The sequence below is a fragment of the Rhodofomes roseus genome, assembly GCF_022264815.1.
Source record: "Rhodofomes roseus strain CIRM-BRFM 1785 chromosome Unknown C8Q71scaffold_4, whole genome shotgun sequence".
NCBI lineage: Eukaryota > Fungi > Basidiomycota > Agaricomycetes > Polyporales > Fomitopsidaceae > Rhodofomes > Rhodofomes roseus.
In genome coordinates this window covers 1,324,939-1,338,958 of record NW_025952960.1, presented here as the reverse complement: position 1 = coordinate 1,338,958, position 14,020 = coordinate 1,324,939, and the positions used below count along the sequence as shown (strand labels likewise).

Here is a 14,020-nt window from a genome sequence, read left to right as displayed (position 1 = left end):
ACGTTCATTTGTTGTACCTGGAGCGCCGCATAGACGCAGCCAAAGAATCCCTGAAATTCTCGAAGAAGGAATACGACGTCCTGCAGAAGGAGAACGAGGAAAATGTGTCTGCAATCACGTATCTCCTCGCCCAGATGCAGAGCGCGGTCAATGAGCAGGAGCATTCGGCAGCGACACACGAGGAGCTGAAGCGAGAGCTTGCAAGGCTGCGTTTGAGGCGTGCTGAACTCGAAGCGCAGTTGAACCTACGTCGGCAACAGGTAAAGAACACAATGCTTTTGACCATGATGATAGAGTGATTCTGACCTGCGCTAGCTCTGCGGTGAGCGTCATACCTAGTCGTTGCAAGCCCAGCATAGGTGACTCCAAGTCAACCTGTACGTGTACGTCAACCTGTGCAAAGTACGTCCATGGTATCAAGAGCGTTCACAAAGTCATTTCCGCTCATGCACAATCGTTATATTGGCAGGGAATGAGGAGGGCGGGCAGCGCCCTTCGACACGGTGTGATAGTCCGAGATTATCTTTGTTGTATATTACGGAGTTCATTGCAATCAAGCCAACATTCTAGTGACATTCGTCCTCGATAAGTCCTTCCGCCCAGACATCGCTCATCCTGACCGCAAGTGAGAGCAGTGCAGCAGCAGATGCACCAGTCAAGCGTATCATGACGACACTATCACTAGACGACAGCAAGCGATCGTACCCTTGTTGAACCGGATCGGGAATCAGCCTCTCCTTCACTAATGGAGCTCTAAGTCGTATGTCATATGTGTAAAGAATCCGTCCCAGATCCCTTCGTTTCCGTGGATACTTCCACCCGCCTCAGGGATGCGCTTGTACGGATTCTCTTCTCCTTGTATTTCAGCCACCGTCCATACGATGCTCCGTAGGGCGACTTCTTCTGTGGGCCTCGCTTTGACGACCTGCCGGCAAATTGGACAAGTATACCGCGGAGGGGGATAGTGCTGAAGAACGGCAGTAAGCTCTGCCTTGACGCGGTCACGATCCACTCCTTGCAGCTCCGGGTTGCGCAGCGCCTCGCGGTAAGGCTGTACGTTTGGCATTTCTAGATGCGGGTTCTTGTCTAGATGTTGTATGAGCGCCTCGTTGAACCATTCTTGTATGCAGGTTTGACACGCTGTATGACCACAGGACAGGCTGTGGAATCAAAGAGCCTAAGTATATAGCGTAGCGATCAAGAGGTCGAGCAGACTTACGCGTATGGGAGCCACAGCCGATGAGTACAGATGGTACAGGTCGTGTCGCTTTGCAAAGCGTCAATGAATGCCTAAGTGATAATGTCAAATCGCGCGATCAACGCCTGTCATGTATATTCGAACCTGAGCGGCATTGACCGTCTCCTCGCGCTGCGGTAGGGCTTGAGGGTCTTCGATATCCTGCATGCTATAATCAATGTATGCTCAATGGACGTATAACGGTACACACGTGCTGTGTTGACGGTGAGTTTGGAATCAAAGAAAGAGGCGGCTAGGAAACATGCCTTCAATTCGGCCCCATAGTCCATTCCCTCATGAACAATGAGACGGAGACTATCTAATTCCTATAGATGACCGTGAAATGACCGTGAAAGGAAGCACATGCACGGCAAACGATACCTCAGTCGTAGAAACCAGCTCCTTCAACAGCTCGTCGGAAGCCTTGTACGCGGCCTCGAGCTCACGTTGCAACTTCTCTCGGGCGGAAGAGGCGGCGGTGAGTGCTTCCTGCAGCGCGTCATTCCTATCGATCTGTATCTTGAGGTCTTTCTCCAAGTGGCACACCGCGTCCGCTGCCGTTGGTGCTGACTGATTTTTCGGACGCTTGCTCTGTCGGTTCGGATGATCGTCGGATATCGTCTCGTGCGTGTCTGTGGGGCGCGAAGACCGACGTTTGCCATTAGGGTTGCGGTGAAACGAGGTGGAGGCTTCAGGTAGCGCAGGATCATCGTCGGACGAGATGTCGATGACGTTTTCGTCTTCAGAGGCGGGTGGGCGTTGCCTACTATGGTGTTTTACGACAGACTTGTCGCTCGGAGCCATCTTTAGCAGTCGGCGGACGATGTACGGGATGAGGGGAGGTACACTTACCGACGCGCCTCAGGCGGCTATTATATGCTCGTACGAATAATGCGTTACGATTCCATTGTGGCTGACAATGGCGCAAGCAACGTGCAGCGAGGCCTTCACCATCAACAGACTCGATGTCGAACAATCGATACAGGCAATCGCGGCGCCTCCCCACAGCAAAATCAAGGCGTCGGTGCCGAAGCATGTTTCTTCGCGCGTATGGTACGTGACGCGCTGGACCGCTTCTCAGCGGCTCGCGTCAGGGCAATTGCCCTCGTCTGCACCGATCGTGCACGCGCGGGCGCTGCTTGCCGACTCCAGGACATGCCGTGACGCAGCGGGAGCGGACACGGCTCGCTGGCTTGCCAGAGGCCACGCCGTGGTGCAGCGAGGTCGGGGGTTGCGTGTCGGGATTGTCCGCCGAGGTGCAGCCCACGCGAATAAGCAAGGTTAGCAACTAATCTCTTTCCCTTTGATCTCGGCGCGACACTCACGCATGCCCATGCACATCAACACAATTCTCCGATTCTCGTTCATGGCACTGACGACGGTGAGTCCCGTACTACCGATGCATCAATAGCTAGGCGCTGTTCTCCAGACTTTCCAGTACGTAGTGCGTCTGTCTCAGAAATGCACATACTAACAGTGCGTACTTCTTGCAAAGCCGCGGCGATGGCGTCCTTGGACGCGCGTTGTTCTCGCCAGCTCTCGGCAGCGCGTCTGGGAATGCTGTGTTGATACCTGCTGAAGGTCGTATCAGGTCGGTCTCACCTTGACCGTGCAATAAATGCGATGGACATGGCGACGCTCCTGAGTGTTCATCTCTTCGTTTTGACCGGAAGATCTGCCGCAGGGAAGCTAATCGTTGCTATCGCTGCCAAGATACTGAGTTCGCTGTAGCATATCAGCGTCCTGTCAGCGCGGACACCAGCAAGACGTATATGCTCCACTCACGTCCTCTCGTAATGAGCCAGTAGGACAAGCAAACACTGCTTCTGGTAACCTAGGGCACCCCCGAGACTGGACTCGCGAGTGAACTTGGCCTTGAATTAGCGTATCTGGAGCATCAGACCCTTGCACTCGTTCTTATGCTGCTTGTTCAGTTCCATGAGCTGCTGCTCATCGCCGATCAACCCAAAAGGCTCGTCAGTCAACGCCAACCGTGAAGTGGGATGCGATGGGACGTACACAACGCAGACGTGTTTCTGCGCGCGCTCTGCCTTTGTCTGCGCGAGCCTTCGCTCCTCGAGTCTGTCGTTCTGCGCACGAGGTCACGCCCGAACATCTCCGCGTCGCGCCGCACGCGCTGGAGGTCCGCTTCGAGTGCAGCCACGGAGCGGGCGACGTCGGACCTCTCTGCGGCGATGCGGTTCCGCTCGGATTCAGTACGTAGCAGCTCACTGGCCTGCTCTGACAGGGCTCGTTTCAGGTCGTCGATCTTGAGCAGCCGCAGATCGAGTCGATACGCTCGTCGTGTGACACTTGCGATGCGGCGTGCTCCTCCCTCACTTGGTTCACGTGCTGCATGGCTACTGATCAGGAGAGGTAGCCCAGCAAGGTGATGTTAGAGCGTACCTCTGAGATCTTGAGTACCGCGCTGGAGCTCCCTGTGTTCGGCCGCGAGCAGGGAACAGGGAACATTCGTACCGCAGCTGCTCGATCATCTCTGCATTCTCGGAGACCTTGCTCTCGAAGAGACGGGCCTTCTGCTCTGCGACAGAACTCGCTACTTCGACATCAGATATCGAGCAACTCAAGAAAGATCGAAGATAGCACACATCGTAAGTGACTTGAGAGCTCTTGGTTCTCCTGCTTGAGTGTCTGCAGCTGGCTCCCAACGTCGGTCATATCCTAGGGTGCCTGATCAGTCGTACTCCGGTAGAAGTCGATATTTGCTCACGGATTCTGTCCGCCGCAGCTGATAAGCGACCTGCTCCTTCTCTCGCTGCACACGAGATTGCACTGTTGACGAGGTTCTCAGCCGCCCGCGCTCGGCCATGAGCTCATTATCTAGCTTGTCGATGACACGCCTCGCGTTGTCTAGTTCCTACATGTCGTCAGGTTTATCAGGCAGTTCAATCACACCCTGCCGATATAATCCTACCTGTTGGATGCTGGCTCGTGCATGCTCGACGGCTTTGCCCGTGTCCGCAAGCTTCTTGAGGTCTCTCTTGGTGTCGCGGACCTGTGTGTCCAGTCGATTCGCAGCGTCTTGGAGAACAGCATTCTCCCCGAGCGGTTGACGCTTCTCATCTTCCCACTGCTGCCTCATGGAGGCAAGCTGAGCATTGGCTTGCTGTAGGTCGCGCGGACGGTTAACCTGATCTTCTTGTGCATCGAGATCCCTGGCCTGCTGGACGCGGTGGCAAGGTGACGCGAGGACAGGCGACTGTCCATCGGGAGCCGGCGCAGGGCTCGTGCTGCGCAGCCAACCGCCTATTGTCTGCTGTCGAGCTCGTAGTCGCACCCCTTGGTGCCCATCTCCGTATATGCATGGGGCTAGGGCGCGTTACGGCATTGGGCATGTCCTTGGGCCCTGGTCGTCTTGCACATCGTTGATACCAAGCCCGAGGCATGCCCCGCGGTGGTCCTCAGTCTTGAGTAATGAATAGATCTTGACGATCGCGAGCAGTGTGTCGATTACGCGAGCGTCGATTGCGCGACGATCGAAGATAGTCCTGAGGACGGGCCTGATGAGCGATGGTAAAGCTGGTACTTGCGTTGCCCAGACTGAGCATCGCGCGGGGGCGCACAGTCGGGAAGGAAGCGGGAGCGTCGTCCAGGAAACGTTGCGGCGGTATGGATTCGGAGATGGTGGTGAGCGTTTGCGAATGCGTTGTGAGGTGGTCATCGAGGTTGAAGATGGAGATCAAGCGGTGGAGATCGAGCGCGACGGTGATATCGTGTGTAGAACATACAAGGGGGCACGTGCGGTTGGGCCGCGCGTATAGCTCGTGATGTTCGAGCGGAACGTCTGTAAGGCTGTCGGCAGCGATGCGCGCATCGTTAACCAGACCAGGGACGCATACTACCCCAATATCCAGCGGTAATAGTGATGACACTCGTACAACATATTTACGATGACGCGAATGGATCAGGAACATCCGCGACCCGTCATTCCGAGCTGCGCAACCCTCCCGCTATGCGCAAGTCAGTAAGGAAAAGAGAGCAACAATGATACAGAACTTACAGATGGTCAAATGCAAGCGCCGCACACCGGCGAATTGCCTCGCATTCAGTGAAAAATCCGCATCCAGTACTTTCAACTTGTTGAACTTCTCGATCGTGACTTCTTCCCCTCGGTCGCGAGTCCACAGGTCGCATGAAGTGGCCCTCCAGCCATGCTGGCGGCCGGGGCGCAGCGGCAAGCGGAAGACGGGCGAGGTAGAGCGATCTTTGCTGGGGGAGGGTGGTCCGTGCATGCCGTAGTCGACGGGAGTCCACGAGGATCGCTTCATCTTCGCAAGGGTCCATTTGATCGAAGACTCGCAAGGCGCAAGGAATCTTACCTTGCTATAAGCCTGCGCCGTTAGACACGGCGCAAGATATACTTTATCCTTTTCCACAGTTGTAACCAGACACGGTCTCATCTTGTACGATGGCTCCTTTCCGCCGGAGTCGAGTGCGAATCGTCTGCCGATGGGAGAATAAAGGACGAAGAACGGTCGAGAGTACAGCATGGACTTCATGATGCGGGTGAAAGAGAAGGAGATGGTCGCGAGAGAATCTGGCGGTTGAGGGGTTGCTGAACAGAAGGATGAGCGCGAGAGAAAGCGGCGGCTGCGCTGAATCAGGTCATATTGTGTGTGTTGTAGTCGTAGTCAAAGGGCATGCATAGTCACATCGTCTTCCACGTCCATGGGATCTGTGACGGGCGCCACGACGTTGCTTTCACTCTCCTTGTCAGCGGTATCCGCTACGCTCGCCTCGATTGGGTCCACAAGGGTTGTCAGAAGGTCGACGTGTTCCATCGCTGGGGATCGAGCCGTACGCCGAGCAATAGACGCAAATATATCGCCGCTTGCCTGGTCGAACAAGCCAACATCAGTTGCTGCGACACACCAGGTTAAGCTGCTTACCTCGCCGCATACGCCGCCGCCCCTCGGTCCACTGAGGTGTTGAACGGCACGTTCTCGCTGTGCCTGTACCTCCGACGAATGTTTGAGCAAGCGTTGCACACGCCGCATTTCTTCCTTGCCAATCTTGACCTTTGCTGTTCACTTGGCCATGCGCGCACTCGCCCGGAACCACTCTACTCGCGCCGCTGCGAGCCCGAGAGCCTTTGTTGCTAGTCCTTGAGCTTTCTATCCATTTGGTCGCGCAGCTTCTTGATTTCTTTGACATCTCTGCGGATCTTCCGCGTGCTCTTAGACCCTTTCCTGACGTCATACATTGACGTGAGTAAACATAGCAGTGAGAACGGCAAGAACTCACTGTTGTTCAACCAACTCAAATGCCGCCAAAAGTATCCTTAACCGTAACTCCACCAACCTCAGAGGGACATAGAACAGCGCCGTCGCCACGAACGCCAACTCGAAAGCAATGTCCCCCGTCGTCTTCGCGAACGGGCCGACGAACCACACCTGGTCCATCGACGGCACGATCAGGCTGCACGCGAGGAGGCACGCGCCGATAGCCGCGAGCCCGAGCGGGAGCCGGCGGTAGTCATTCTAGTAGCGCAGGTCGTATAGAGCGAAGTTGCCCCGGCGGATGACGAGGTGCTCGACGATGACGACGGCGCAGAACGCGGTCGACCAGTACCCGATCAGGCCGAGGAAGTTGCTGAGTGCGTCGTAGAACTTGTGCTGCCCCACGATCGAGAGCGGGATGATACTACGGGGGTGTCAGCGCGAGACGCATTAGGCAGAGGAAGTGGGACGTACATCGCTATGGCGAGGACGGAGAAGAAGTATCGCGGCACGTACATGGCCTGCGGGATGAACACCTGGAAGGACACGCAGAACGAGTAGAGCGTGATCGCGATGTTGCCCGTCGCGCTCAAAGCGAGCATCACGGTCAGGAACTTGCCGAAGTTCCCGTTGTTGTACCCGTTGTTCCACGCAGGCACCGTGGACGCAGCGACGGCGAACGAGGCGCCGAGACATTGAAGGAGGATCTGCGGAGAGATCAGGACTACGTATATAGAATGAAGAGGCGAGACGCACAATGGGGACGTTGAGACCGAGATAGGTGTACGTGAATACCTTCCAGCTGCGAGCCAATGAGCGAGTATCGGCAAATCTAGGTACGAGGGACTTACGCTGGGACGTCCGGCGTGTAGTACGACGTGTAGTCCCCGTCAGGTTGGTAGATGCGTGATTCGTGCTGATTGAGCACATACGCGCGCCTTCAATAACGACGCATGTACCCTCACCAGCAGCAGGCTGATGGGGAACCCTGCTTGAGCAGGCGTCGGAGCTTGTATCTGTCATGCCTCTTGTAGAGTAGATGTTGGTATCATAAAGGCAAGGATATGTGAAATCAATCGCCAGAGAACAAGAATCGGCGCCGAAAAGGACAAAAGACTTGCATCTGCTGCTGCTTGTTGACTTGCCGCGCATAGATGAGTTCCTCGATGGACCCTGCACCCAGCAGACGGAAAACTTCAACATCCCGAGTTTGGCCGAATCGATAGGCGCGGTCTATGGCTTGTAGGTCGTGTGCAGGATCTGAGTAACGGGATGTCAGAACATTGAGGCTGCCGCTTGTCAGGGTAGTACTCACTCCAATTCGGATCTGATCGCGATGTCAGTCTATGTCGAGTACCTCAAGAGTATTCAGAACGTACCGAAGATCACCAGCTTGTTTGCTCCTGTCAGATTCAGACCTGTACCACCATCCAACGTCGAGATAAAAAAAATACGAAGATATCTGGGTCCTCATGAAACTTGTCGATGAGCGGCATACCTGCGAGAGAGGTCAGCAAGTCGTCATGATGATCACGATCCTCCCTACGATCTTGAGGTCTCGTCGATCCCTCGAGTGTAACGAAGCCCAGGCCTTCAAAACCGATCAGTTCTCAGTACACCGTATACGTGACGACGAGGTTACCTTGAGCCTGAAGATGATAATCGAGAATCTTCAATATCTTATAACGCACCAGCCACTTTCCACAAATTCGGGACCATAATCGCAGGCCCATGCTTCGGTATCGACCCTTCTGGGAAGGCCATCTTAGCAAGTTCACGATTCCGTACAGTCTACATCAAGAAGCTAGATCAGTATACATCGCGCGACTCTTCATACCGCGAACGTATCTGCTCCGGTGTATCCGTAGGGGCTTCCGCGCACAGTCAGTAACATATACGGGACCCCAATGTGTAGTGACTCACAGGGCAATACGAGTGCGAAATGGTTGGATACCCGTATGAGCACGGTAAGGTATCTCAATAGGTCTCCCTTATCGAACGGACAATGGTACTTGCGGCATCTGGGGGCGAAGGTCAGGTCGATGCCATACGCATTCTAGCCCTTGTCCTCACTTCTTACGAGAGCCGCAGTCACAAAGCTCATCCTTCCGTATCATGTTCTGCACGGCCTCCGTATTGAGAATGCGTTTGTACACCTCGATCTGCTTCGGTGTCAAGGGGCAGCATACAATGAAAATGCCGCTTCTTCTTTTCATTGTACCAGAGGCCTCTCGATTGAGGCAATGCGTGGCTTCGAGGCTGTCCAGCTCGTCGTAGTTTCTGTTAGAGCAGGCCTGCGCGTCCTTCAGTTTCGCATGCAGATGGCGGGCCGAACTGCATTCAGCGGCGCGAGTGCAGATATACAACCCGTCACCTACCTCATCGTGAACATTCAAGAGGGCCCTGCATGACCAAAACGAATCCAGATCGTCAGCCTCGGCCATGCCCCCCTCCTGCTTATGGCTTGTGCCTGTTTAGAGTTGACGTCTAGCTCGAAACGTTAATATCTATACGCCGCTACGGCTATTGGTACAAATTCGCGAACTGAACAGTATCCGTCGAAGAAGTTAGCAAAGAGCGTTGGTTCTCTCTGGAGGATCACAGGAGGTCGAGTTTCTTCTGACGGCCAATATACGTGCGGTACGTCTCCTTCTTCACCCAACGCGGATCACCGTCGAGTAGGCGCAAGACATAGCCCTCCATGACGGGATGCGGATGCTGCTCAGCGACTGAGACCCAAGTCGCCGACGCGTCTCGCAGCCAAACCTGCACCTTCCCGCCGGTCTTATGGACATACAACTCGCCGATGTCCGCGATCGTGGGGGCAATTGGGACAGCGGTAAGCCTGCCCGGGGTACCTTGAGACTCGTACCAGACCACCTTTTCTGCGCGTGACCTAACGGAGTGGTCAAACTTGTGTGGGCCTCTGAGGTGCGCGGTCAGTCACGCAGGCGTTATTGATGCGAGGGCGTGCGTACCTCGTGATGCGGGAGAACAATCCGACTTGCTTCTCTACTTGTTTCTCTACAGTCCCCTCAGTCTTTCTGGCGGGCGGTAGTGGCGCGGACGGCATTGGCGTGAAGGACAATGGTGGCTGAGCAGCTTTGCGTGGTAAGACGCGCCCCATTGTGCCCAGATTGATGGTAGGTATCCCCGACGTTTGACTCGTGATTGGTCGACTGGTCGACACTCCGACGGACTCGGACAGATTGAGAGTTCGGAGTAGAGAGCTGAGCGACGCTGGGCCTTCCCGACTCACAGGTACGGCTGACGGCTGGCTGCGCGGAAGCGTGCCGTTGCTGCCTGAAGTTTCAGCTACTGTGTTCTTGCCCTTCACAGACAGGAACTAGGAAAGAGACCCATCGGCTTTGAGATGGTACCACAAAGGCCTTAACGAACGTACCGGTGCTTGAGGCATATTATCCCATGTGCACGCTTGATCTGGACTAGTAAGCTGTTCCGTTGCCGATGCTGAGGTAGCAGGCACACGCTTGTGCACGATAGCTGGGCTTTCATCCTGGGAGCAGTTGGTGTTGGAGTACACCGGGTGACTCCCTGCGCGGCGAACAGCGTGCACCTCAGACGGGTTGGGAACCTACATCATACGTATGAGCGAGCAGTCCATACCTCGGCAGGCCGTGGTCTCACATCATGGTTCGACGGCACTATGATCTTCTCAGCGTGCTCGACATCTGGATCTCTGTGAGAGTGAGAAGAAACCGACGTTGGTTTGTACATGCTGCAGGTGTAGGTTCGGTGAAATACATACTGGACCGCCATGGCGGGAAGGCGCAAATGTCGGTAACGGAGTACGTAGCAGCCCGGACGAATAACGTCTTCCTAAAAGCGAGAGTCAGCGGTAAAGATCGACGTGTGTCCGATTGCAAGAGAGCTTACATCCCGTTCAAGCGGAAGACTGGGCAAGTGAGGGTCCGTGATGTGGACGACTGCAGGTAGCCGTCGTTCAGTCATATCAGACAGTGAGGCGCAAGATGCAAGCAAGGACGTGCTGGCCGGGGGAACAATGCCGAGTTGCTCGCCTCTTTAAAGGAATCGGACGCCGTGCCACTGATTGTGAACAATGAACATTGAACTCCGATGTGTGCATGGCGTGTTCAGGTCGGATCGAGGGCGTAGACGACTCGCTCGTCGGAGGATATGGTCTGAACACATCGTACACGTAGAGGATGAGTCGGGGATGTCGAGGTCAGCGAATCGAAGGCATCCTACATAAGGTCGTTTGATGAAATGTAACGCACGAGTTCCAACCGTCCCTCACGATTTTCTCACGTGACCATGCGCGCTTGCAGCCGACACGCTGCATCGACTTCAAATCTCGGACGGGGGTCATAGACTCGCAGTAAAGTTGGCCGGCAAAACTGATAAGGCCTGGGATGACGGATAGGGTCCAAAGGGTGAAAAAATGGGACACAACTACTGTACATGGTAGTGTCACGGCCAGGATCACATACAGACTGTAGATTGACGAAGGTCTCGGAGAAGTACGGGCTTAGAATACAAAGACTGAGAGCCTGCTCAGCGGAAATGGTGTTCGGAATCCACACACATACAAGAACGAAGTAGTCGCACGCTTGAGTAGCGATGATGAAAAGCGACCGAGCGGCCGATACGGATATGTCCTGATTGCTGAGGAGACGTCAATAAATAACAGAATAGATGAGTTTCAAGGACTCGCCTTGCACTGTCTCAGTGAGCGTCTAAAGCCGCCGGAGCTCTATGCTCGTAGTCACTAAAACGCGCCCTCCCCAGGCGCTCGAAGCCTCGGGCAAGCATCTGCAGAATGACCTCTGGAGGCGCCGCATCCACGACCATGGCTCCAGATGCTACGAGCCTCAGTTCCTCCAGATGCCTCTCCATACCTTCAAGTGTGTCCTGGATCGTTCGGACGTAGCGCAGCGATCTCGCACTGTACTCTCCAACGCGGTTGAGGATGTTCTCGTTCCGTGAAAGGTGTGCCAGGCGCCGCCTATGACCTCCCAGAAGGCTCCAGAGCAAACCCAACCCCAGATCCCTCCGTGCCAGATCGACCCCGAACCTCTCCCATGCGACTACTCTCATTGTTGACCTCAAGTCCGCGTCGAGGAGCGCGGCCTTGGAAAGGGAAGCCGCCGCAGACTGTATGAGCTCGCGGAGGACGGCCTCGTACGTCTGCAACGCACGTTCGTATGCAACCGCAATGTCGGAGTAGGGCGATTGAATCAGGCAAGCATGCAGATTTTCCGAGAAAGGGTTCGAGTGACAGATAGGTATATCTGGCATGCGACCGGGAGGGATGGGCACGTTACGCAGCAACTGGTATAGGTGCTCGTTCGTGTATAGAATCCTGCGCAAACAGAATGTGAGTCCTCGACACATCATTGTCGGGATTGACCACTGCTTACCTGTCGAATCCCGCGGCTATCTTGGCTGAGAGATGCTGCAGACCGCGATTGAGGTCCAGCGCGTCGTCCGCGACCTTGTCGATATGACTGGATAACTGGAATCGGTATTCGAGGTCGCTTGACTGTACGAGAATCGACAAATCGACAGACGCCAAGCGTATGTCGAGAAGATCGTCGACGATCTCGGCGTGCGCGCTGCTTTGGTTGAGCACCCGCTCCATACCAACCGTCTGCCCGCTGAGCAGCAGCGGAAGAGCAGCCCAGACCGTCATATTGGAGTTGATGGTGTCGCAGGAGCGTACGAAGGAGGAGACAAAGGGTATTTGGCAGAGCGAGCGAAGTCCCGCCCACATCCACGTCGCCCCATAGAGAAGGAGCAGAACCAGCACGATGGATTGAGAGACGAAGCTGAAAGTTGTGCGGAACATCGTGCGGGATGGGGACGATTACTGAGGCGCAGACGAGGAGCTACACGCTTGGTGGTGAGTTATTGGTTAAGACGAGCGACGATATTGGACATGCCACTCCGAGTCTGCTGCCGCCTCCGAGTCTCCGCCAGAGCCAGGCTGCTGCTAGTCTGCCGCATAACGTGAGCTCTCCAGTGGCACCGGCAATCAGAAGACGAGCATGCCTGGATTGGTCGCTTCGACGCTGCTATATGGGCGCCAAGGACACACGAGTCGAGGAGGAGGAGGAAAGAGTCCGCTATCGATCGTGCTTTTGAGCTCGTCACATCGGTGGCAGAAGCGGCTATATAGATACGATTCCCGGGTAGTCATAATGTACTCTGGTCCAACAATTAATTAATGACAGGTCGTAGATGTCGCTGAACTCGAAAGCACGTACTGATTGAACGGTGAACAACGAGCGTTTGCGGCTCGGTTCCTGGTTGACGACCGAGAGTCGTTGGGAAGCCATCTTTCTCCGGCGAGAGTCATCGCGATTTGTGCCTCGGGCCCCAGGACTGCCAAAGTACTTACCAGTGGCGGCGCGACCCATTGGGTGACCGAACTGTCACGCTCGTGGTACGGTATGCGTCTCGTATTCTAGGGGCGCACTTTCCATTTCCGACATGACGTCGATCAATTCGCACACCACAACATGCGACTGAGCGCTGGTTATAGAGCGCTAGCCCAGTACGTTAGGCCTGCCGACTTGTACATGCTCTCATTTTGCACAATGTTGTCGCTTGCTCAACCTTCTTCCTCGTCTGAATTTGAAAGGTGACGCATCACCTCTCGATAGTGCCGCCTTGTCAGTGTGCTGGTGTAGTAGGTACGTCCCGGGTGATCGCGTGTGGATCGTATTTTGTAGGCTGTTTGCCATACCTAGAGGCCGTTCCTGCAGGGATTCTACCGAGTGGATCGTCGCGTAAAAAAAAGTCAACGTATCAGGGGGCGAACGTCTCGTAATCCATCCGTGCAAGCGTTTTTTGACTTGGTCTCATTTCGTCAATCTGGCGACGTGTCTATGCATATCACCTGAGTGCCTCGCCTCCTCCTCGCCTTACCTTCATGGCGGCTTCGGACACAAACGCGCCCGTTCATTTCAGTTCATTTCATCGTACCGTTCAAATCTCACTTGCTTTCTTTCCCAGAGGAGTGTCACGGCAATTCCATGGTTCCACACAGGCCGAACGCTTCAACCGATTCCTGAGCCCGCCGTCAGTATCGCGCGGACCTTTCAAAAGTTACTCCTCCAGGTCCCTGGCCACAGAAGTGGGTTCGTTTCGTTCCGAACACTGTCCTGTGATATGGTCAACGTGGGATATTTACTGCTCTACAGGATAAGAAATTCAAGACAGAGCGCAGAAAGCTCGAAGTAGGGGGATAAGCCCCAACTGCTGGTCTCCGCCAAGGCCGGTCAGAAGGCAGTAGAAATGAAAGCTCGTGTAGTCAACGCGCTGCCGCTGAGTTATGTTTGCTCTTCGAAACGTATGACGGGTACCTCATGTCGCTCGTAGGCACTCATGCGCGCAATCACACCATTGTGCCCCCGCTGGCCGCCGTCACTTCGTAGCTGGGCGAATGTTGCATTGACCGACGACGACGCTGGGACAATGGCGAGCTCGCTCCTTTCATCGTCGTTGCCACTGGCCGCAGTCAAGCACTGGCAGTATATGAGATGGAGATCAACGGCGC

General features: G+C 55.0%; 5 protein-coding genes across 5 annotated transcripts; all 5 read right to left on the bottom strand.

Moving 5' to 3' along the window:
* Window positions 1–742: 742 nt before the first annotated feature.
* Window positions 743–2,041, bottom strand: C8Q71DRAFT_854796 (uncharacterized protein; the record flags this gene model as incomplete). The annotated part of the gene is made up of 4 exons (XM_047927109.1): window positions 743–1,160; window positions 1,220–1,290; window positions 1,343–1,399; window positions 1,619–2,041. 4 exons carry the CDS (start codon window positions 2,039–2,041, stop codon window positions 743–745), a joined length of 969 nt encoding a protein of 322 aa, XP_047782414.1.
* A 1,556-nt stretch (window positions 2,042–3,597) lies between these two features.
* On the bottom strand, window positions 3,598–4,340 carry C8Q71DRAFT_702230 (uncharacterized protein; the record flags this gene model as incomplete). The annotated part of the gene is made up of 4 exons (XM_047920238.1): window positions 3,598–3,794; window positions 3,847–3,919; window positions 3,969–4,115; window positions 4,173–4,340. The coding sequence occupies 4 exons, from the start codon at window positions 4,338–4,340 to the stop codon at window positions 3,598–3,600; spliced, it is 585 nt and encodes a 194-aa protein (XP_047782413.1).
* A 2,016-nt stretch (window positions 4,341–6,356) lies between these two features.
* C8Q71DRAFT_854794 (uncharacterized protein) lies at window positions 6,357–8,241 on the bottom strand (the record flags this gene model as incomplete). The annotated part of the gene is made up of 11 exons (XM_047927108.1): window positions 6,357–6,447; window positions 6,503–6,738; window positions 6,796–6,901; window positions 6,952–7,184; window positions 7,234–7,279; window positions 7,329–7,393; window positions 7,595–7,737; window positions 7,793–7,804; window positions 7,857–7,869; window positions 7,932–7,975; window positions 8,169–8,241. 11 exons carry the CDS (start codon window positions 8,239–8,241, stop codon window positions 6,357–6,359), a joined length of 1,062 nt encoding a protein of 353 aa, XP_047782412.1.
* On the bottom strand, window positions 8,180–8,663 carry C8Q71DRAFT_431752 (uncharacterized protein). Its single transcript, XM_047918509.1, has 3 exons — window positions 8,551–8,663; window positions 8,401–8,498; window positions 8,180–8,268 (listed from the first exon to the last, which is right to left on the bottom strand). Exons 1-3 carry the CDS (start codon window positions 8,592–8,594, stop codon window positions 8,252–8,254), a joined length of 159 nt encoding a protein of 52 aa, XP_047782411.1. The 5' UTR covers window positions 8,595–8,663; the 3' UTR covers window positions 8,180–8,251.
* Window positions 8,664–9,075: 412 nt separating this feature from the next.
* Window positions 9,076–12,307, bottom strand: C8Q71DRAFT_854793 (uncharacterized protein; the record flags this gene model as incomplete). The annotated part of the gene is made up of 8 exons (XM_047927107.1): window positions 9,076–9,403; window positions 9,456–9,823; window positions 9,881–10,072; window positions 10,126–10,177; window positions 10,247–10,317; window positions 10,375–10,424; window positions 11,229–11,821; window positions 11,880–12,307. 8 exons carry the CDS (start codon window positions 12,305–12,307, stop codon window positions 9,076–9,078), a joined length of 2,082 nt encoding a protein of 693 aa, XP_047782410.1.
* Window positions 12,308–14,020: the final 1,713 nt, after the last annotated feature.

Coding starts and splice junctions, on each gene's coding strand:
- C8Q71DRAFT_431752 (XM_047918509.1), bottom strand. CDS start 8,594: ATGATACGGAAGGATGAGCTTTGTGACTGCGGCTCTCGTAAGAA. Junction 8,499..8,550: donor GACTGCGGCTCTCGTAAGAA/GTGAGGACAAGG, acceptor CTTCGCCCCCAG/ATGCCGCAAGTACCATTGTC.